Raw genomic sequence first — 23,513 nt, 5'->3', positions numbered from 1 at the left:
GTGTGTATAATTACATATATGTAAAATTATGTTAGTATGTAAACAAAATTACATCATCCATGCTGGGTAGTGCAGTTTCTTTTTTTCTGTTTTGCTTGGCTTCCCATTCCCCTCTCCTCTCCTCTCCCCTCCTCTCCTCCTCATCTTATTTCTAACCCATGTAAACAGCCTAGAATGAATCCTTCCTAATTTTTTTCATGTTCATATACAAATATATCATATACATATTCATTCATGTCATTGTTTTATAAAGACAGGATCACTCTGTACAAACTTTTGTGTCTTGTTTTCTTCACTAAGCAGTAACTCTTTGAAATCCCTCCATCTAAAGTACCTTAGTTACCAATCGTTTGTTTGTTTTTTAATTTATCTTTATTGTTGAGAGTATTACATGTGTCCCATTTTCCCCCCCCCAACAGGCCCCTCCGCTTTGCTCCCACCCCCTCCCCAGGCCTTCACCCTGTTATTAACTGTGTCCATGGGTTATGCATATAACTTCTTTGGTTAATCTCTTCCCACCCTCCACCCCCCTTCCCTCTTGCCTCTGAAATATGATCGTCTGTTGCATGCGTCAGTGTCTCTGGATCTATTTAGTTTGTCAGATTCTTTTGTTCATTAGCTTCTTCTTAAAGAAGACCCTTCAACATTTCCTGTAGTGCTGGTCTGGTGGTGATGAACGCCCTTAGCTTTTTCTTATCTGTGAAGCTCTTTATCTGACCCTCAGTTCTAAATGATAGCTTCGCTGGGTAGAGCAATCTTGGTTGTAGTTCCATGTTTTTCATCACTTTGAGTATTTCTTGCCACTCCCTTCTGGCCTGAAAGGTTTCTGTTGAGAAATCAGCTGACAGTCATATGGCTGCTCCCCTGTAGGGAACTAACTGCTTTTCTCTTGCTGCTTTTAAGAGTCTCTCTTTGTCTTAACCTTTGGCATTTTGATTATGATGTGTCTTGGTGCTGGCCTCTTTGAGTTCCTCTTGTTTGGGACCCTCCGTGCTTCCTGGACTTGTAAGTCGATTTCTTTCCCCAGGTAGGGGAAGTTTCCTGTAATTATTTTTTCAAATAGGTTTTCAATTTCTTGCTCTCTTTCTTCCCCTTCTGGCACCTCAATAATACAAATGTTGGGCCTCCTGAAGTTGTCCCAGAGGCTCCTTGTACTATCTTCAAATTTCTGGATTCTTTTTTCTTTTTGCTCTTCTTGTTGGGTATTTTTTGTTTCCTCATGTTTCAAATTGCTGATTTGATTCTCAGCGTCCTCTACTCTACTGTTGATTCCCTGTAAATTATTCATTTCAATTCGTGTAGCCTTCATTTCAAATTGGTACTTCATTATGTTATCGATTTTCTCAGTTATTTCCCTAATAGTCTGCTTAAACATCCTTATAAACAAAATTCTGAACTCTGTATCTGTTAGCTTGTTTGGATCTATTTCATTTAGTTCCTCTTCTAGAGATTTTTTTCTGTTCTTTCCTTTGTGACATGTTTCTTTGCCTCCATATTTTGGCTGCTTCCAGGTGTTTGTTTCTATGTATTAGGAAGAGCTGCTATGTCTCCTGGAGTTTGTAGAGTGGCTTTGTGTAGTAGGTGTCCTGTAGGGTCCAGTGGCTCAGCCTCCCCAGTTACCTGAGCTGGGCCTTCTAGGTGCTCCCCTGTGCGGGCTGTGTGCACTGTCCTGTTGTAGTTGAGCCTTGGTTGCTGTTGGTGTCCCTGGGAGGCATTGACCCCCCGGCCAATCAGCTGTGAGGATCAGCTGCAACTACAGCCAAAGAGCTGCTGTGCTGGAGACACCCCCATGGAGCAGGATTTACTTCAGTGGGGCTTTGGTGTTCACCAAGTGCGCCCTTTGAGTGTGCCCCTCATGGATGTGGTAGGGTTGTAATCCAGCGTGGTCGAGTCTGACCACCAGGTGCACTGTCTCTGGGGCCTCCCAGGAGGTGCAAAGTCAATCTGCCAGTGCCTTGCCCAGGGCTACCCAGCATGAGCTACACAGCAAACTGTAGTTGGCTGCTACTTGTGCTGGGCTTGGAGGTGTCCAGGAGAGGCCAAGCTATGAGCCAATACAGGCTGCTGCTAGTGCCAGGCCTAAGGCCACTTACCAAGCTGTATGGAGCCCACTGCTGCTTGTCTGAGAGATTTTAGGAAAGTCCTAAGCATGAGGATGGAGAGGCCACTTTTACAGAAAAGCCCCTGGAAATGGCCTGGATGAGCTGCAGGTGGGGAGGGGCGGCGCTTCCGGGAATCACAGGGCGGGGCCAAAGGTGAGAGTGACGTGCTGTTGATTCAAATATGGTGCCTGCCTGCCGGCTGTGTGCTGGGAGGACTCGCCACAGGAGCCATGGCCTCTGCCAGCTCTTCTGCCTGGGAGGAAGCTGCCCCTCCAGCTCTTGCCCGGATTTCAGGCAGGTTAGTTCCTCCCCGAGTGTCCCGGGTCCTTTCAAGCTGCTGCCCGGCGCTGGGCTCAGAGGGAGCGTCTGAGTGAGTCTGTGCGCGGGCCCTTTAAGAGGAGCTGCTGGGGCTCCTGCAGCCTTTGCGACCCTCAGGGACAGTCCCCGCTGGTTTCACAGCCCGGAGTTGTGGGGACGTCTCTTCCCGGCCCTGGATCCCTGGGCTGGGGTCTCCTGTGGGGCTGGGACCCTCGCTCCTCTGGGAAATCCTCACCGCTGAGATTCCCTCCCGGGTTTAAACCACGGCACCGGGTGTGGGCCCGAGGTGAGTCTCTGATTCAGCCCCAATCCGCCCTCATCTCCGCCCCTCCTACCGGTCTCGGTGCTGCTTCAGTTCCCTGGTTGCAGGGCTTTTGTTCAGCCAGATTTCAGGAGGCTCTGAGTGATGGTGGTTCTGTGTTTTAGTTGTAATTTTGATGTGGTTGCGGGAGGCGGCGGGTGCAGCTGTTACCTACACTGCCGTCTTGTTTCTCCCACCGCTTGATCTTTTTAACAGCTGAAAAATGTTCCATAGTACGTGAAAGTCCTAACTTTTACACACTATTTATTACAACCATTTCTTTACTGGCAAATGTTCACTTGGTGCTGAAATTCTGTCACAAGTTGCTTTAAAACATTTTTACCTAAATAATAATAAAACATTACAAATGTATAACATCCCATTGTTGAAGAAAACATAATTTATTCATGCATTTTATATCTAGCAATAATGTTCTATAATTTTCTTCATGTTTTATGCAACTGATTGTACTCCCTCTTAGGTATAAAGGGGTGGGCAAAAGCAGGTTAATAATAAATAGTACAATAATTAATATATAATAATACAAGAATGAATTCTGTTTCGTGAACTCACAGCTATAAGCCTAATTTTGCCCACTCTGTATTATAGATTAATACTACCATAAAGGGAATCTTTTCTTCTATTATATTTACTAAAGTGTTATCACTACCATACATGAGCCTATCAATTTTTATATGTAACAACTATGCTGAACACTAATTGATTTTTTTGTAATATCTTTGCATGCATCAATGTCATCTGTAAATAAAACCTGTTTGCCTCTCTCTTACAATTTCTATTCCTCATTTTTTTTCCCTACCTCATTACACTATTGGCTAAGACCTTCAGGGCTGTGTTGAACGGAAGTAATGTTATCAGATGTCTTCTTACTGACACCAATGGGAGTGCTTCTAAAGTTTCAACTCCTAAGTGTAACGTTTGCTGTAGGTTTTGAGATAAATGACTTATTAGCCTAAGGCTTAGTAAGTTTCCCAGTTTGGGCAAAAAGGAAAATTTTAGCATAAAGGATTATTAAATCTTACCTAATGTTCTGTCTACATGTGTTAAAATGACCCTGTGGTTTCTCTCACTTAATATCTTAATATATTTTCGTATTTTCTGATGCTGAATGATTCTTGCTTTCCTGGGATATAATATCCTTGTCATGATGTTCCAGGTTGATCAAATTAAGTTATAAACCCAATTTCTTAGTGTTTTAATCTTTCCTCAGGAAATCTGTGCCAGTGTACCTGGCTCCAAAGGCTCTTCCTGTTCTACTACAAGACTAGGCAGGCATCGAGGATTCAGGAAAAATCTAAGAAGGAGGATTTTCTCCCGTCTGTGGTGCTAAAGAGGAATTTTCCACTTTGCTCCACTGGAGGGAGAGTGTCAGACTAACTACTACAACAAGTCTCCTATCAATTTTTATCTTGCTATAGACTCACTCCTGTAATACCTGGATTTTGAAAAGCTAGCGCAAAGTTATTATTTAGCAACTCAAAAAGCAAGGAATGACCTTACATGAGCTCCATGATGTTTTTGTACAAGTTCCTACAGTGAACACAGAGGCAGCTGGTAACTCAATTACTGTTCTAATTAAGGTTTTGCATAAGCAGGAAAGGATTTAGAAACCCATTAAATCTTATAAAAAAGGCCTTGTCAGTTATCTTTGAAGCTTTCATGGAAGTATTACAACAGTGTTAAGTTCATTGTTCTGCAAACTGTAAATTAAACGTCCTTATGCAAAGTTTTTTCACAAACCAGTTAGAGCTAAAATCTCATATCTGTGTTTTCCTGGATTTCTTAAATTGAAGATAGTTGAAACAGTTGTATATATAATGAGTAATATCCAACCAGAATTTTGTCAAACTGTATTTTAGTAAATTTCTACATTAAACACAGAACTGTCAATCTTGATTTCCTCAAACTGTATGTGGAACACCTACATCAGAATTGCGTGCAACACACAGTAAGAGCTCAGATTCCATACTTCAAATGTGTTCAGTCTGAACTCAGCAGGAAGCTACGGAGAAGGACAGCTTTTCATTTTTAACAGGGTTTTGCAGGGGTGATTCACAGGCAAACTGCAGACTGAAAACACCCGTCTACACAAACAATACTGGCAGCCATCCTAGGATAGGCTGCAAAGTAGAAATACAAATCTCCAAATATAGTCCATGTTTCAGCTGCTCCATCAAAGATGGGCAGTAAATACCTCTTCACCAAAAGAAATCAAAAGTCAACCATGGCCCTGGGCGGTGGCTCAGTTGGTTGGAGGATCATCCTGTACACAAAAGGGTTGCAGGTTCGATTCCCAGTCAGGGCACATCGGCAACCGAGTGATGTTTTCCTCTCACATTGATGTGTCTCTCTCTGTGTTCCTCCCCTCACTCCCTCCCCCCTCCCTCTCTCTCTAAAACCAATAAAATTATATCCTTGGGTAAGGATTAGAAAAAAAGTTAAAAAGAACAAAACAAAACCAAGTCAACTATGGTCATATAATTGACCCGGGCCTAACGTATAATGAAGACACCTTCTATTTCCCAGCCTCCAGGAGGCTGTCTGCTTCCCCCGGGCTGTGGTGGCGAGTCCCCTTCAGTGCTGGACGGGCCTAATACCAGGGTACGAGCCTCAGTCATTACATGAGGTAGCCACGCTGGACCGTTTTAAAATAAGATTTGTAATGAAAAAAAATTTTTCATACGTGACATGTCTCTCTGTTGCCAAATATGTTGTTTTTGAAATATTAAATGGTGATAAAACTTTCAACAAGTGTGGAGCGCACACTAAAAAAGGGGGGGACTTCAGACCCAATAATAACTTTTAATGTCAATGTGGTGGCTCTGGGGTTGAAGAACAGATCACTATAAAGACTCTGAACTAACATCCAATTGTGACAAACAAACGGCAGCTTACCAAGTCTATAATCTATGCTGACTTTAGAAACCATAATTTTATAGACAAAAAGCCTCTGGGAAACTCACAAGGCCTCTTCTGACAGTGTGCTGCTGCTGCTAATAATCCTGACTGCGTTCCAAGCTTCCTGGCTGAGTGATTAATTCTCTCCTTTGAGAACAGAATACAACAGAGGTGTAGACTGAATAAAAGAGACTACATAACATAGTTACAGTGTCTCTACTGTAGAACTGGGTATGAAATTAATTTCATCACCATTCATAGTAGGAACCACCACCCTTCTCTTAAAGACTAAGGGCTTTATGTGAAATTATAAATATAAAGACAACCACTAAAACAAAGGTATCAGAACCACCCCATGGACCACATAATGAAAATAGTTTTAAAGGTATAAAAATAGAAAACAAAACAAAATTATATGACCAGCTAATATCAAATATATCTGCCACATAGACAAATGTAAATTTGTTAAACTTGCCTATTAAAAGAAAATTTATCTCAGATTGGATTACGAAGGGGAAAAATAAAAGTTCTGCTACAAACAGGAGCACAACTTAAAACAAGTTTTGAAAGACTGAAAATAAAAGGATAGATGAAAAATACATTGCCCAGATGGATATACTAGGCAAATGCAAATACATAAAAAGAAATCAGGGAACAAGGTTTTATTATCAAGGATGATAGAATTCAGGGCAAAAAGCATTAAACAAGACAAAAAGAGGTACTTTATGATAAAAAGGGCACATAAGATGAAAACTTTTACCCCCATGTCCTCTGAAAATACTTTTAGGTTTTCAAACCACTGGAATCTACTACTTATTCAAAAGTTAAAATTTTTCATGAAAAGGAAAAAGAGAAAGGAAAGGAAAGAATGGATTCAGGGTTTACGCGGGAGCTCCCAGGAGCCCTTTGTGCCCTTTCCTCGGACCAGGAGGCTGAAGTCCTGGAATGGAGTGACGGGCGCCCTCTGCCGCCTGTAGGCCTGAGGGGAAGACAAACCCAAGGAGGAGAGAGAAGCGGGAGCCCCAAGCCCAGCCCCCCGGGCTCTAGCCTGCCTTCACGCTTCTCTCTTACCTGAGCCAATGTTAATTCACCTTTAAAATATTCACTGAGTGTCCACTAGAAAGGATTTAAAAAGAAATAGGGGTCCTTTGATGTCCAAAGAAAGAAGTGGACATAATCTAATGAAGCAGCCAGCTTCTCAGGAACATGGCCACCTCTCTGAAGCCCTCATGGCCCACAGTGGACCAAGGTGAGAAAAACCCAAAGTCTGATTTCCGCTAGTGAATTTGCTTCAGACCAAACCAACAGGCAGACAGAACACAAGTGAGAGATTCTGGGGACCAGGAGGATCCCCTCCCAGTCCTCCCCACCAAGCAGAGGGAAGAGGACCTTAGCCAAGTTACCACTGGGGCAGAGAAATTAAAAGCAAATTTAGGGCCAGGTCCCTGCAGGATTAAAAAGAGCTGAGGTAAAGAAACAGCAGGACCATGCCTGGAGGACAGGCCCGCTGGGGAGCGAGGGGGAAGCTGAGGATTTCCTCCCTCACTGTGTGAGCTCCATGGGCCTCAACAGAGGCCTAAGGCTCAGGAAGTAATCAAGCTTGCACAATGGTTGTGCTGTTCAAAAAACAAGAGATGGGGGGTAATATCTGGATATAAAAATTCTGTACTAGGTAAATTCATGTGTTGGTAAACCCTTCTCTAGCCTTTTCTAAACTTTAGGGTTTACTTTTTCCTACAGTGGTTGCCACCCTTGTGAGGTAAAGCTCTGTCAGAAACTTTCTGATCTGTCCTGCAAACCTGACAGAAAAGTACTTGAATCTGCAATGAGGCCAGGAGTGCTGCAAGCGCTCAGACCTGGGAGCCCAAAAGGAAAAGAGAAGGAGAAGGGGGAATGGGAGGCGCAGAGCCCTAGGGCCTAACGAGGCCGTTGGTCTGCCTGTAGTCCTGACCTCCCTGCTCTTCTTCCCTGACCCCGGGAATCTTCTCTAAGGATGAATTCCCCTGTAAGGATATTTTAAAATCTCCATCCTTTCTTAATGTCTCAGCCCATCCCAGTCCTGGGTCTCTCTCTACCACCCATCTGCACATACCACACCCCAGCCCAGTGTGTACATTCTTATTTAACAAGTGGGCCAGGCCCACCTCCTCTCCGATGCTTTCCCAGAAGGATGACCACAGGCTAGGATGGCCTGAGCTTTCTATTGGACACATGGGACTGCAGTTTGCAAAGTAAGACCTTAAGAAAGAGAGTGACTTTGTTTTTGGCACACAGGCTTTTTGTCAGAAACTTTACTGCCAGAGATAGAAACACAAACTGTAATATGCATTATAAAGGAATGAAAATTTCATAAGATATTAGCCAAAATGTCAACTATGCTATAAAATATTACTCCTTTTGAAATCCAGAAGCAGGAGTGAAGGAAGGAATGGCTGCTCTCCTGTGTTATTCCTAGAGGCCATACGACGTAGTGGTTAAGAGCATACACTTCAGAGCCAGGAAGTCTGGGTTGAATCCCAGTTCTGCCACTTAACTAGCTGTATAATCCTGGGCTCAACATCTCTCTGCCCCAGTTTCCTCATCTATAAAATCTGTATCAAAAGAATAGTAGATCCTTCACAGGGTGTTTGTGAACATTAAAGCAGTCAATAAATATGAAGCCCTCAGAATAGTGCCTAATACACAGTGTTAGTTATTGCTGTTATTATTACTGCTACTGTTGTGCTCAAAGGAGAAGGGAAAAGGGGGAGAGAGCTTTAGGATAAAAGTCACTGGGCAGGATGAGCACAAATAAACCACATGTCAGCAATAATGACTACTCTCAGCAGCTACCAAGGTATGTCTCTAACCGCACCCTTTTCACTCCAGGGTAACAGGGGATGAAGGTGGGGAAAATCTAATGTGTGATATTAGAAACCACAGCTCCTCCACAAAATCCCACCTCACCTACTTCTGATGCTTGAAATGATTTTAAATAGACACAAGGCATTTTCCTTTCAAAAGTTGAAACTAAAGGAGTTACTCAAAGGTCACTTAAATAGCTGTCTTCAAAGATGAGAAAACAAAAGACATAGAAAGTCCAACACTACATACTAAGGAGAAAAAGGAACTTCAACCCTTACTCACATACTGTGGCCAAAATTAAATAAAAATATTTAACAGAGTTAAAAGTAAAAGCTAAAACAATTAAACTTCTAGAAAAAAACATAAGAGAAAATCTTCATGACCCTGAAGTAGGCAAAGATTTCTCAGGACACAAAAAGCTCTAACTATAAAAGAATTAACTGATAAATTGGACTTCTATCAAAATTAAAACCTTCTATCCTTCCAAGGTCATCAAGAATTTAAAAGTCAAGCCACAGAGTGGAAGAAAATATTCACAATACATGTATCTGATAGTAGGTTTTTATTCAGAATCTAGAAAGAGTTCTTGCAGCTCAATTATCATAAGCAACTCAATTTTTTAAATAGGCAAAGGAAGATATAGGAATAACCAATAAGCACATGAAACATCACTGGTTATCAGAAAAAGCAAGCTAAAACCAAAACAAGATGCCACTTCACACTCATCATAATGGCTAAAATTTAAAAGGCTGGCAATATCAAGAGGTAGCAAAGATGTGGAACAACTACAACTCTCTTATCCTGCTGGTAGGGTGTATAATTGAGGCACTGCTTTTAAAAACTTAGTTTGGCCCATTCTTACACAGTTAAACATATACTTACCCACACAGCCCAGAAATCCACTCCAATTTACCCATAATAAAAAGATATGTCCATAAAAAGCCTAGTTACACATATGTTTTACAGGTTTTACTGAAAAATCCAAACACCCAAATGTTCAGCAAGTGAGTGGATGAACAAATTCTGGTATATTCATACAATTCAATTCTCCTGAATAACAGAAAGGAATGAATTACTGACATACTTAATAATATAGGTGAACTTCATGGGACCTATGCTGAAAGGATCTGGACACCAAAGAGCACATACTGTAATGATTCCATATATATGAAATTCTAAGAATCTAAAACATCCTATAGTGAGAAATCAGATCAGTATTTGCTTGGAGTAGGAGGTGGAGGTGGGGCTAAAATGACTGTAAAGAGGCACAGGGGCTTTCTCGGAAAATAGAAATGCTCTTCTTAATTGCTGGAGATGGCTACATTGATGTATATATTTGTCAAAATTAATTGACTCATCCACAGAAAATGCATAAACTTTATTGCATGTAAATCATACTTAATGTAATGAAAAATAAAGCTTCTGGTATTTGCCATATAATTTATAGCTGAAAATTTTCTATTAAAAAGAAATCTGAACAATTAGACTAACAAATTCCTGTGCAAATAAGTATTCCAAACACATTTTGGGGAGTAAGATTTTGAAGTATCTCATTTGAAGAAAAATATTTAACTTCATAAACTACACTCCAGATTTACATGCTTTGAGATAATCATAGTTTAAATGCATATATGTATATATTACATCATCCTAACACAACGTAAATTCTAAAACATAATTTATGGAAACACACCCAGCCCCAGCAGAGGGAACCACAGGCTGTGGAGTATGGAAAACGTCAAGCAGGGTTCTCAAGGCCAGACACAAACAGCATCTTACACTGGCTTGCACCAGAGACCATACAAAAGACTGGGAGTCCTAGCAGATCTACCTAATACACAATAACAAATCCAAACAGGCAGCCAAAATGGGGAGAAAAAAAAACAAGCCCCAAATGAAAGAACAAGAGAAGTCTCCAGAAGAAGAGCTAAATGAAATGAAGATTAGGAATCTATCAGATAGAGTTCCGAATATTGATCTAAGGATGCTCAACAGCATGAAAAAGATATGGAAACTATGAAGGGAATTAAGAACGACATGATATATCAAGATGGCGGGGTAGGTAAGAGCTGTACCCGCCGCCTCCCACAACCACATCAAAATTACAACTCAAATACAGAACCACAATCACTCAGAACCTCCTGAAACCTAGCTGAACAGAAGCCCTACAACCAGGGAACTAAAGAAGCATCGAGACGAGTAGGAGGGGCAGAGATGCCAGCGGATCAGGGCTGAATCTCGGACACGCAGCCAAGGGACCACCCCCATTGCGGAGATTTAAACCCAGGACGGACATCTCAGTGGTGGGGGTTTCCTGGAGGAGCAGGGGTCCCAGCCCCACAACAGGCCCCCAGCCCAGGGATCCAGGACGGGGAAGAAAAGTCCCCACAACTTCAGGCTGTGAAAACCAGCGAGGACTGTCGCTGATGGTTGCAGAGGCTGCGGGAACCCCAGGCTTTCCTCTTAAAGGGCCCGTGCTCGGCCTCACTCAGACGTGCTCCCTCTGAGCTCCAGTGTCCAGCAGCAGCTTGAAGGGAACCTGGGACATTTGGGGAGGAACTAACTTGCCTGAGATTGGGGCGAGAGGTGGAGGGGTAGCATTCTCCCAGGCAGAAGAGCTGGCAGAGGCCATTGCTTCTTTGGAGAGTCCTCCCCCCACACAGCCGGCAGGCAGGTGCCATATTTGAATCACCAGCACCTGATTCACACCTTTGGCCCTGCCCCTCCCTACCTACAAGCTCATCCAAGCCATTTCCAGGAACTTTTCTGTGCAAGTGGCCTCTTAAGCCGTATACTTAGGACTTTCCTAAAATCTCTCAAACAAGCAGCAGCTCACCTCAGCGTGCCCCATACCTCTCGATAAGTGGCCTCAGGCCAGGCACTAGCGGCAGACTGCACTGGTTCATACTTTGGCCTCTCCTGGACACCTCAAAGCCCAGCACAAGGAGCAGCCATCTACAGAGTGCTGTGTAGCTCATGCTGGGTGGCCCTGGGCAGAGCATAGGCAGAGCCTGACTTTGCACCTCCCGGGAGGCCCCCAGAGACAGCACACCTGGTGGTCAGCTTCAACCATGCTGGATTACAATCCTACCACATCTATGAGTGACACACTCAAAGGGTGCACTCGATGAACACCAAAGCTCCACTGAAGTAAATCCTGCTCCATAGGGGTGTCTCCAGCACAGCAGCTCTTTGGCTGTAGTTGCAGCTGATCCTCACAGCTGATTGGCCGGGGGGTCAATGCCTCCCAGGGACACCAACAGCAACCAAGGCTCAACTACAATAGGACAGTGCATACAGCCCACACAGGGGAGCACCTAGAAGGCCCAGCTCAGGTGACTGGGGAGGCTCATCCACTGGGCCCTACAGGACACCTACTACACCAAGCCACTCTACCAATTTCAGGAGACATGGCAGCTCTACCTAATACACAGAAACAAACACCAGGAAGCAGCCAAAATGCGGAGGCAAAGAAACATGTCACAAATGACAGAACAGAAAAAATATCCAGAAAAAGAACTGAAGGAAATGGAGCCAAGCAAGCTACTAGACACAGAGTTCAAAATAATGGTTAAAAGGATGTTCAAGGATCTCAATAACACTATTAAGGAAACTGGTGAGATCATCAATGACAGAATAAGGTACCAGTCAGAAATGAAAGCTACACTAACTGAAATGAAGAATAATTTACAGGGAATCAACAATAGAATAGAGGACAGTGAGAATCAAATCAGAAATTTGGAACATGAGGAAGCAAAAAACATGCAACCAGAAGAGCAAAAAGAAAAAAGAATCCAGAAATATGAAGATAGTGTAAGGAGTCTCTGGGACAACTTCATGTGGCTCAACATTCGCATTACGGGGTACCAGAAGGAGAAGAAAGAGATCAAGAAATTGAAAACCTATTTGAAAAATAATGACAGAAAACTTTCCCTACCTGGGGAAAGAAATAGACTTACAAGTCCAGGAAGCATAGAGGGTCCCAAAGAAGAGGAACCCAAAGAGGCCCACAGCAAGACACATCATAATTAAAATGCCAAAGGTTAAGACAAAGAGAGAATCTTAAAAGCAGCAAGACATAAAAGCAGTTAGTTACCTAAAAGAGGTCACCCATGTGACTGTCAGCTGACTTCTCAACAGAAACCTTGCAGGAAAGAAGGGAGTGGCAAGAAATATTCAAAGTGATGAAAAGCAAGCACCTACAACAAAGATGACTCTACCAAGCAAAGTTGTCATTTAGAACTGAAGGTCAGACAAAGAACTTCACAGATAAGAAAAAGCTAAAGGAGTTCATCACCACCAAGCCAGTACTACATGAAATGTTGAGGGTTCTTTTTAAGAAGAGACTACTGAACAAAATAAACTGACAAACAAAATAGACCCAGAGACGTTGAAGCATACAACAGACAGTCATATATCAGAGGGAAGAGGGAAGGGGGGGTCGAGGGTGGGAAGAGATTAATCAAAGAAGTTACATGTATATATGCATAACCCATGGACATAGGCAATAATGGGGTGAAGGCCTGGTGACGGGGTGGGAGCGACGTGGAAGGGGTCAATGGGGGGAAAAATGGGACACGTGTAATACTCTTAACAATAAAGATAAATTAAAAGAAAACAAAACAAATTAAGGAAACTTGATGTGAAATTTTTCATCTATCCGATTGGCAGAGATTATTTAAATTATCACCCCAAATGCTGGCAAGGGTTCAAACAAGTCTCCTATACTATAGTGGAAATATTACTTGAAGTTACCAATTCTAGCAAGCAATCAAGAACTTTAGCCTGGCTGGTGTGGCTCAGCTGGTTGGATATTGTCTGAAAGGTTGGATATGCACTGAAAGGTTGCCAGCTTGATTCCCGGTGAGGGCACACGTCTGGGATGCGGGCTCGATCCCTGGTACAGGGTGTGCAGGAGGCAGCCAATCGATGTTGTGCTCTCATATCAATGTTTCTCTCTCTCTCCCCCCTCCCTTTGTCTCTCTCTAAAAATCAATAAAAGAATCTTTTAAAAAAAAAAGAACTTTATAAATATTTATATCCTCTGACCCAGGAATTCCACTTTTAGGAATTTAGCTTAAGGACATCATTGGAAACACACACAAATATTTCTATGCATGGATATTTATTATAACAATATTTGAAATACTAGAAAAAAAATGCAATATAACAAAATAGGAATGGATAGGTTATGATCCATTTATATGACTGAATGTTATGTAGTCATTTGGTTTTCATGAGCACTCACTGAATATTGGCAGATCAAGTGATGTTCTCTAGGATTTGCTTCAAGTAAATAATCCAAGGAAGGAAGGAGTAGGGTTACAGATGGAGTGAGATTGGCTGAGTTGAGAAATGTTAAAGTTGGTTGATAGGTTCATGGGGGTTCACTACACCATTCTGTCTAGTTTTGTATATGTTTGAAAATTCCCATAATACAGAAAATAATATATGGGAAATTTTAAGTAAAAAAAAATAACAGGATACAAAACTGATTCAAAACATAAATCCAAGTTCATAAACAGAAAAAGATGACATACATACAGGGGAAAAAGACACTAAAATGTTTAACGGTAACTATCTCTGGGCTGCAGTATTTGACATATTTTTATCTTTTTAGTAACTCCTAACTTTTCCTAAATAAACACAGGTTCATATGATCATCAGAACAACATATTATAACAGCTACTTTGAAAGATGTTCAAGTCCAATTAAAAAGGCACCTTCCTAACTCTAAGAACAAAAAACATACAGAACTTCACTTACTCAGTTAGTTTGATTTTCTAACCGATTTGTTATCCTGCGAACGGAAACTCTTCACGGGCTCTCCTGCACAGCCTCCGGTCCAAAGTCCCCAGTATATGGACCTCTCCTCCCTGGAGCCCCAGCCCTTTGCAGTCCCTTCTCCCACCACACTCCTCCAGGAGGCACCTTCACAATCGTCACTTAATACACATTGTGCTTTGTGAATCTAGTTAGCTGTGTACATATCTGTCTCTCCAGTTGGGGTATAAAGTCTGCCCGGCACCAACCACAGCCACATCTTCCTCTCTCCGCCACAGTGCCCGGCATACCGCCTCATAAAGAAGAGGTATGACCTTAGATCTCATAAATAAGAGTCATGGGCACAGCCACAAATTGAAACTTACGGCTTAGATAACGCATTTTCAATATTATATAAACTTCCTAAGAAATGAACTCTAAATTATCTCCAGAAATTGAAGATTAATTACCAACTAATATCATTAACCCCTTTTAACAAAGCCAACTTCCACAGTCCTACATGAAGTCCTCCATTACAGGCAAATCTGTTTTTCTTAAAAGCTTTTTTTTTTAATTCTCACCCGAGGATATGTTTTCATTAATTTTTTTAGAGACAAAGGAATAGAGAGAGAGAAACAGCAATGTGAGAGAGACATCCATCGGCAGCCTGCTGTACACACCCCGAGGGGACGAACAGCAGCCCAGGCGTGCAGCCTGGCCCGGAGCTGGACCACACCTCTGTGCACGCCCACTTACCTGGCCGCTGTGACCCTGTGGATGAGCGACTCCGTCTGCTCTGACAACTGTGATGGGAGCAGCAGCTCCACCGGCTGCAGGCACAGTATCCGAGTTTCCAGCTCTGAACGAGCAGCAGAGTCCTGGAAACTATCAAACACAACCGCTCCTGTGGCGGGCTGCACGCCCTGGAAACAGATGAAAACGTAAAGACTCTTAGTGAGTCAGGTCCACTAACATCCAAACTATGCTAAATGAGATTTTAGAGCAACACCAAGTCCAAGTCCTCCTGACCTATCAAACCTGAGAGAGTGACTGTGACAAGTCACCAAGCCCTGTTTCCTCCACTCTAGCAGGACGACGCCAGCCTGCTTCCCAGAGGGTCGTCAAAAGGTCCCAATCCGAAAACAGACACGAAGGCTTTGTCAGCTATAAAGCACTGTACAAACAGCGGTCGTCGTCACTAAAAGTAACTAAGCGACATGTTCCTAGTAACCTGGCCACAAGAGTAGCAGTAAATTACTAATCAATGATATAAAGTTAATAAATAAAAAGTATAACTTTAAAAAAAAATCAAATATAACAAACTCTGAATGTACCCCAAGGGGACAATCCATCCAGGGACTAAGCATGATAATTAAAAGCCACCCCTATCACCCCAAGCCAGTAACAGCAAAGATAAACTAGAAAAGATCACGGTTTAAAACAGGTGAAAAAAGTTCTTAAGTGATTTTCCCAAGGTCACAGGGCGATACAGGGGCAGAGCCAAGATTCATGTAGTCTGACTCCACAGGCCACACTCTTATCCACTACGGATACTTAAGAAATGTATGGGGCTAGTTACAGACTGTATTAGCTAACAGGGAAAATAACCAGTCCCCACACTTATACGTGGCTGATGGGAAGTCGACTGACGCAGCCGCTTCTGAAACAGCCTAGCACTTTCTAGGAAAGCTGAAAACATCCATACTCCACAATTCAGCAATTCTTCCCCTAGGTATATAGTCCTGAGAAACTCAGACACATGTACAGAAAGGTTTATAGCAGTGTTCTTAGTAAAACCAAAAACTGGAAAGAACCCACACGTACGTCAACAGAAGACTGAATAAACTGTAGATCATAAAATGAAACACAGCACAGCAACTGACAGTGGAAGAACTCCAGTGACACACGTAAGTAAACCTTGTACACAAATAGTACTTTCTAAACAAAAGCAGCAAGACCCCCCAAAATACATACAATATGTTTACATCTGTGTGAAGTTTAAGGAGTAAAACTGGAAGCAAGGAAATTATTCCCATAGAAATCTGGATTAGTTCCCTCTGGAGGGAAGGGCCCTTCTGCAGGTAGTTCTATTTCCTGACCTCAGTGGTAACTCACATTACACTGTAGGTACGTATCCTCTTTTATGCATTTTTCCTCTTGAACACTTCATAATTTTTAAAAATCTTTCATTTCTCGGTTCAAGCAACCTCCTTAATTCTAGCCCAAAGGACTTCCTCTAGTGCCGAGATGGCTGGACTAACGTACATTAGTAACATATGTAAGTTTATCTCCCACTCTACAAACCATTTATAAAGGCCATTTATAGAAGTTCAAGTAACAAATTTATCAGCCAAACAAATACCCCTTTGCTTTTTTTAATCAGAGAAATGGTCTATATTGTAACATCTGCAACAGACATGGGAGCCTAACAGTTCTGAAGGGCCCTAAAAAGTCTAAGATTCTGAGCAGAGTCCAGGAAGGTCTGTAAATGGGCAAATTTACTCAAAAATTGCCAGAAGGCAAGATCAATAAAACTAAGACTCGCAAGTTACATGTATTTGGAAGACTGGTTGTAAATATTCATAATATTAATTAAATATGAAGTTTTGTATTGGCCGACTACATTTCCCCTCCCTTACCTATCCTTTCCTCCAATTCTACATACAACAATCCCACAATCATCTGTATTCCATTTCAAACCTCTAGGAAGTCTGTAAAACCCTTTGCTATCCATGCATGTGCTGGTTTGGTGTTTTGTCTTGCTATCTGTATTTGTTCACACCCACGCCTATCACCATGTCTGTCTGCAACCCTAAACAACTAGAGCACAGGAACAGAAACTACCTTGACCTCTCCTGGCAGAGCGCCAAGGAGCCATATGAGAAAACTGAAACTAGTGATCTAATACAGAAATTATGAGGAAATGTGTGTTTTTAAGTACGATTACGTGAGAGCACACTTCACCAGACACCCTCCTCACAAACCACGTGATTACTCCTATTTCCAGACCCGACATTGTCGCTCATCCTTCCCCTACAAGGCACTCACCACAACTCCAACAAAAACGTTCCCCTTTTTTTTGTCCTTAATGTTTTCACAGATGCACAGAAGACAGCCACTGGAGGCGTCAGTCACCGTCTCGTCGGCATGGAGAGCGTCACCCAGCTGGGCCAAAGGGCTCACATGTAACAATGATTAAAGAAGAGTATACACTCCATTCCCATGAATATTAACTGTGTTTTCCTTTAAATTAGCGATTCATTTTTCCAGGCATTTTTGCTCTGTGCATAAATCTTCCACACAGCATTAACTGTTCTGATTCACTCTGGTCATAGTTCCATGAGGACCAACAACTATTATCTTCTCACTTCCAAAGGGCCTAGGAGAGATCCTCAGACCTTGTGGAAACCCAAATGTTATCTGATGCTGAGACTTGAATCTTTAACCATCTCCTAATGTATAATTCCGTAAATCGAAGGGTGAATACACTAAAATAGTATACATTACTTTCCTCCTTTAAAGTGCATAATAGTTCTCAGGAGAAAAGAAAACCAAAAAAGGAAATAGCCCAGCTGGCGTGGCTCAGGGGCTGAGTGTCAAGGAGATCGAAGTTCGATTCCTGGTTGGAGTACATGCCCAGGCTGTGGGCTCGATCCGGGACGGGGGGGGGGGGGGGGGGGGGTTGCAGGAGGCAGCTGATCCATGACTCTCTCATCATCGATGTTCCTATTTCTCCCTCTCCCTTCCTCTCTCTGAAATTAATGAAAATGTATTTTTAAAAAAACTATAGAAAAACGCGCAAAAAAACAAAAAAGGAAACAGAAACATACATTCATACATGTGTATGTGCATGTGTGTGTATACGTGTGTGAATATGTGTTGAGTCCATCAATTAAATTCTCAGGGATAAATGCTGATTTTAGACAAGGTCAGTCTGGGAACATCCAATCTGGGCATCAGCAGAGGAGCTATCGCAGTAGCAGAAGAGAAGCAGAGAGGAGAACTGTTTTAGGATTCCGTTAAGAGACTCAAGTTCAGGCAAAAGAAACAATAAAATTACCAGAGTCTTACAGCCTCATCAGCGTGGAGTACACAGAACTGTTCATGGCTTGGGGCTCATCTTGAGTGATAGCCATTCCCTATTCATGATATTAATAAAACAAAAGTCTTCACCATTTGGACAGAATCTGAGCAGGTCTCTAAATATGCAGGTTTGTAATAACCTGAAACAGAAATTTTACTTTCATGCAGTATCACTTAAGACTTCACCCTTATATCCTTTCATCCCGAGATCTGACTCCATCTCATATACATTTGAAAATATATCCTTATTTCATTTTATACATAATTATTTGTTTTTAAAAAATTGACAGAATTTTATGACTTTTCTATTAAAGTCCTCTTGCTTTAAATAACTCACTGAATTTATGAATGGCCATAAATTTTGGGGCAATCATTGTGCACACTAAGGATTCTTAAAAAGTGAGAAAGCTTCACCTATAATCCACTCTCAAAAATAATACAATTTTCATGAAGCTAACAATTAAAGAAGATGGACTATATTCCATGAGCAGTTCACTGTGTGTTGACTTCGTGGTTTTCTTTTCTCATTTTGAAGTTAGGAAGTTATTTTTAGGTCCTGTTTAGGACGATCTGAAGGAGCTTATAAGCCTAAGTGCCTAACCACTGCCCATACTGGCACAGGAAAGTTGTGACTGCAAGTTAGTTGCTAACCGGCAGTCATCTTTTATCAGGCTGTCCTTTTTCTTGCTCTTAAAGTATGATGCACTCTCCTTCACTACCGCATTAGAAAAAAACAGTGTGTGTTTCCAGCCATTACCAACCCACAGCTCTTCAGGAGCACACTGACGGAAAGCTAGAGGAATGACACCGCCTCATCACCAAAAAGATACCCATCCAGAGAACAGTGCTTTTTTAAAGTGCTCCTTAAAACAAAGATTTCTAAAATTTAAGAGAAAATTTCCCATTCAAAAAGGATATCTTCTCCAATAAGTGTAGATTTTGTATAAAGAGCAGTCAATTTCCGGGCAAATAGTGAACTTTTGTTGTCCCCAATGGCCTTCAGCGCTGCTGTTTCAGTCTGCTTCACAACTCCTACCTTCAACAGAAATAAGAAATATTAAATATCAAACATGATAAAAAATTTTAAAACATGTTTTGAGATTTTAAAAGGTTAACTAAAACACCAGTTTTTTAAAAATTTAGCCTAAATATCTAATATGTTAAAGCTCATGAAGATATAATGCTAATAATTATGACATACTTTCATTTCCCCAAAATGCCAAATTCTAAACCGATTAGAGCTACCACCTTACAAAACATGTTTTCTCTCTGGAAGAGAATCGGACCCCTTTTCCCACAAGTTGAAGCCAAAGCTGACCTTATATCCCTTTGCCACAAGGCGGCGCACGTGCACAAACAGTCTGTGAGCCGGTATGCTCGCTGTCATGAAGCTGTGATCTAAGTGGCAATAAATATTGAGCTCCCGGGCTGCAATCTAAAAAATTGAAATAGAGAATATCAATAAATTTCTATTTCAAGATCCCCTGTGTGATATTTGTTCAGTTTGTTAAAAATCCATTGAGATAAACCCGCAGGACTTGTGCCCTTCTCTGTGGTACATCGATAAAAAGTTTAGAAGTCATTCCCTATGCAGGAGCCTACAGTTTCACCTGGTATTTTTGGCAGTTCCCATGGCCTAAGCTCTGGGTCAGCATCTGTATCTACAAATGACTCGGAAGTAAATGACAGGTCCTTTTCTACGTCCTTAGCTCCATCAAAACTTTAAAGTGCTGAGCTTTCTCTGTAATGGGACTAGAATAAGAAACTGTAATGGAATAAGAATTTGATACCATAGCACATGCAAATAACTGAAAATTAGGAGATACTAAGGGTATGTGTACATAAATTATAAACCCACTTGGACAGAGGGCATCTTTGAGGAAGTGAGAAGAGAACCCCCTGGCGAGGTTAGCCAATTCTGATGCATGAGTGATAGAAATGCAGAGCCGGGCAGTCACCTGACACCCTGCCTCCTAGACAGGACCACGGCTCGGAGGCTGCCCACCAGAGCCACAGAGCTCTCATTCCAACATTCTTACTCCCCTACCCTATCCATTTCTGAACTGTGTTAGTTCATCCCGGCAGGGCAGGGCAGGGCAGGGCAGGGCAGGGCAGGGCAGGGCAGGGCAGGGCAGGAAAACATAAGCCTTTACTGTGGTCAAGGCTAAATCTATCATTTGACCTAGAGAGAAGGGGAGAGAACAGTATTTCCTTTCACCCCTTCACTTATCGGGTACTAACTACATACGTGTTCCCGTCTGCAGCAAACGTGCTGTCTCAAATCTGACTTTTAACACAGAACACAGCCCAATGTCATCTGAACTAGACAATACCACTTTCCTGCCACAACAGGATTTAGGAAACTGGAAGAAAAAAGTTGGCCAAGTCTTCACTCCCCATCCATGAGGCAGAAGTGCCACCTCATCACTCTGATGGTGTGCAACCCAACCAGGCCTGAAAACTATGGAATCATCAAAACCACCCAGGACTCCAACAAAGCATTTCCTTAAGCCTGCCCTTAAATACTCAAGTTCACTTCTAACCTTCTTAACTTAGGCCTACGTCAAATACCCCAAATTAAATACAAACCCAACTTAGACCAAGATAGCAACGTGACTAATATAGAGAGACCTGTAAGACTTCAAACATTATTGGTGGCTGGTAGAGTTAATGGGCTCTTCTATTGAGACTTAACAATGCTACTGGCTGTGAAAATTCATAAATTAAGGATAAACAGAGGAACTTACATCTCAAAAATTTTTCCTTGCTGGAGTTTTCATTAGGAAACACATGATTATGGTTCACTTACTAATTGATTCGTCCAGCTTTTGATGGATGAAAGGTATTAAGTGAATACCATGGAGGAGCACCAACATTCCAACAGGAACCCTCATCTCCTTCCCCACCAGTCTAGCACTCAACACGTTTGTGTTCTAGTTTTTACTTTAAATGAAAGCTTTTCATTTTTTTTAAATCCTCACCCGAGGATATTTTTTCATTGCTTTTCAGAGAGAGTGGGAGAGAGAGAAAAAGAACACATCGATGTCAGAGAGACACACTGATTGGTTGCCTCCCTCACGTGCCCCGACAGGGGCCTGGGATCGAGCCTGCAACCAAGGTACGTGCCCTTGACCAGAATCGAACCCAAGACCCTTCAGTCCGAGGGCTGAGGCTCTAGCTACTGAGTGAAATCGGCTAGTGCTACAGGACAGCAGTTTTAAAGGGTAATTGATTACATAAACTTCTTCATAAGGTCAAAAAATGAAACAAAAAAACTGGCCCAACCGGGCGTGGCTCAGTGGTTGAGCATCGACCTAGGATCCAGGAGATCGCGGTTCGATTCCCGGTCAGGGCACATGCACGGGGTGCAGGCTCGATCCTCAGTTGGGGGCGTGCAGGAGGCAGCCGATCAATGAGTCTCATCATTGATGTTTCTCTCTCTCTTTCTCCCTCTCCTTTCCTCTCTCTGAAATCAATAAAAATATATTTAAAAAAAACAAAAATGAAAAAAACTGGAAAATATTTAAGGCTGGACAAGAAAAATATGAAACAGTGTTTGAAAAAACAACTTACCTCTGCATCTTCCCCAAAGAATCTATACTTATATCCACATTCCACACACAGAATTGCATCTTTCTGCTGCTGCTTCATTTCTATGTACTGTAATTCTAACGGTGTGTAGATGCTTTTGGTTCTTTTGTTAGGTGGTTTAGAATCAGAGATTTTCTGTAAGTTTTCACAACTCCCATGTGGTGATCCAAAATGACTGAGATCAGAAAGTGTCTTGTCCTGGCAACCAAGAGATTTTGAGAGTTTAAAAAGTACTAACCATAACATTAGTTCCCAGAGTGAGACTGCAAATTTGACACAAACCTAACTGGTGAATCTGAGGGGAACACAGTATATTAAGGCAATTTTTTTGGTAGGTTTGAAATTTATATATATGTATTTCCTAGGGGGAAAAACTCCTTACTATAAAGTCCTTACTCATATGTTGAGTGAGAGGAGGCATCCAGGAAAAAGGTTCACATACACAGGTCAATCTGTATACTTGAGCAGTAAGCAACATTTTTTCAGCACTTGGAGCAAAATACTCCTCAGATACATTGTAGTCTTTCACGTTCCCAGAGACGGCATTCTGAACTCAGTTTAACTTGTCCTGACAACTCAGGCTGATCAGGTTAATAAAATGGGAATTTTAGGACCTATCAAGACTTATGGGGTTGTTGAGCCCACACTAACAGTCCCAGACCACTGGGCATTCAAGTTTATTCAGTAGCTTTTTTCCATTTGTCTGTGTCCTTCCATGCCATTAAATACTCAGCTATCACTTGTAATAATATCCATATACTACTTCTAGGTGTCCCTTCTAACTGGTTACTTCTAATTTTCTATGAATCAGAGATGCCAAGTTGGTCATTCTATTCATAAAGCTATAGTAAACAGGCTCTTGTGAGGTCCTACAGTAAATTCCCCAATTAATAAATTGTGAACTTTAGTAGATAAAATGTTTTAATACTTTAATGATTTTTCTAGAGAGAGAGGAGGGAGAGGGGTAGAGAGAAACAGAGATAGAAACATCCATGAGAAACATTGAAGGGCTGCCTCCTGCACGCCCCCTACCGGGGATTGAGCCCAAAACCCAGGCATGTGCCCTGATAGGGAACTGATCCAGTGACCTCCTGGTTCATGGGTCGATGCTCAACCTCTGTATTTTATGAGATTCTGGCTAACTGCTTTTAGGTACTAAAGAACAAAAACACCCTTTTCCCGTGATGACCTAAGATAAGCCAATGGATTTTAGCTTGGTATTTTTCTGAGAAAAGAATCTATAGCTTTCATTAGATTTAAATCACTCAAAAAAAAAAGAAAAAAAAAGTAAAGACTACTTCTCTAATACAGTGGTTCTCAATCAGGCTGCACATTAAAGTGAGAGTTCTTAAACAAAGTCCACGTCCAGTTCTTATTGAAAAACAGTTAAAAACCAGTTATATAATTCTAAGGAAAAGTTTTGCTATCAGTATTTTAAGTGTTCCAGAGATTCTAATTTAAAGCTGGGCTGAAAACCACTATTATGAATTGTAGATTTCAATGATGGAGCAAGAGTTAAATTCCCTGAGTTTGCAATGGTGAAAAACATCAATAAATTATAAAACAGTAGAAGGACCCATATTCAGTTGGTT

At 41.8% G+C, this 23,513-nt stretch overlaps 1 protein-coding gene across 1 annotated transcript in view; it reads right to left on the bottom strand.

Moving 5' to 3' along the window:
- Positions 1-23,513, bottom strand: part of LOC308552031 (DNA mismatch repair protein Msh3-like) — a 60,278-nt gene that overhangs the window by 30,096 nt on the left and 6,669 nt on the right. Inside the window, exons 4-8 of the mRNA XM_081162999.1 lie at positions 21,904-22,119; positions 19,649-19,765; positions 19,249-19,366; positions 17,296-17,432; positions 15,004-15,170 (exon numbers count right to left, since the gene is read on the bottom strand). Of these exons, the coding sequence (XP_081019125.1) occupies positions 15,004-15,170; positions 17,296-17,432; positions 19,249-19,366; positions 19,649-19,765; positions 21,904-22,119 (755 nt within the window). The remainder of the gene's footprint in view (positions 1-15,003; positions 15,171-17,295; positions 17,433-19,248; positions 19,367-19,648; positions 19,766-21,903; positions 22,120-23,513) is intronic.

The sequence above is a fragment of the Miniopterus schreibersii genome (genome assembly GCF_964146895.1).
Source record: "Miniopterus schreibersii genome assembly, contig: HAP1_SCAFFOLD_34, whole genome shotgun sequence".
NCBI lineage: Eukaryota > Metazoa > Chordata > Mammalia > Chiroptera > Miniopteridae > Miniopterus > Miniopterus schreibersii.
This window is presented reverse-complemented; position numbering and strand designations above follow the sequence as displayed.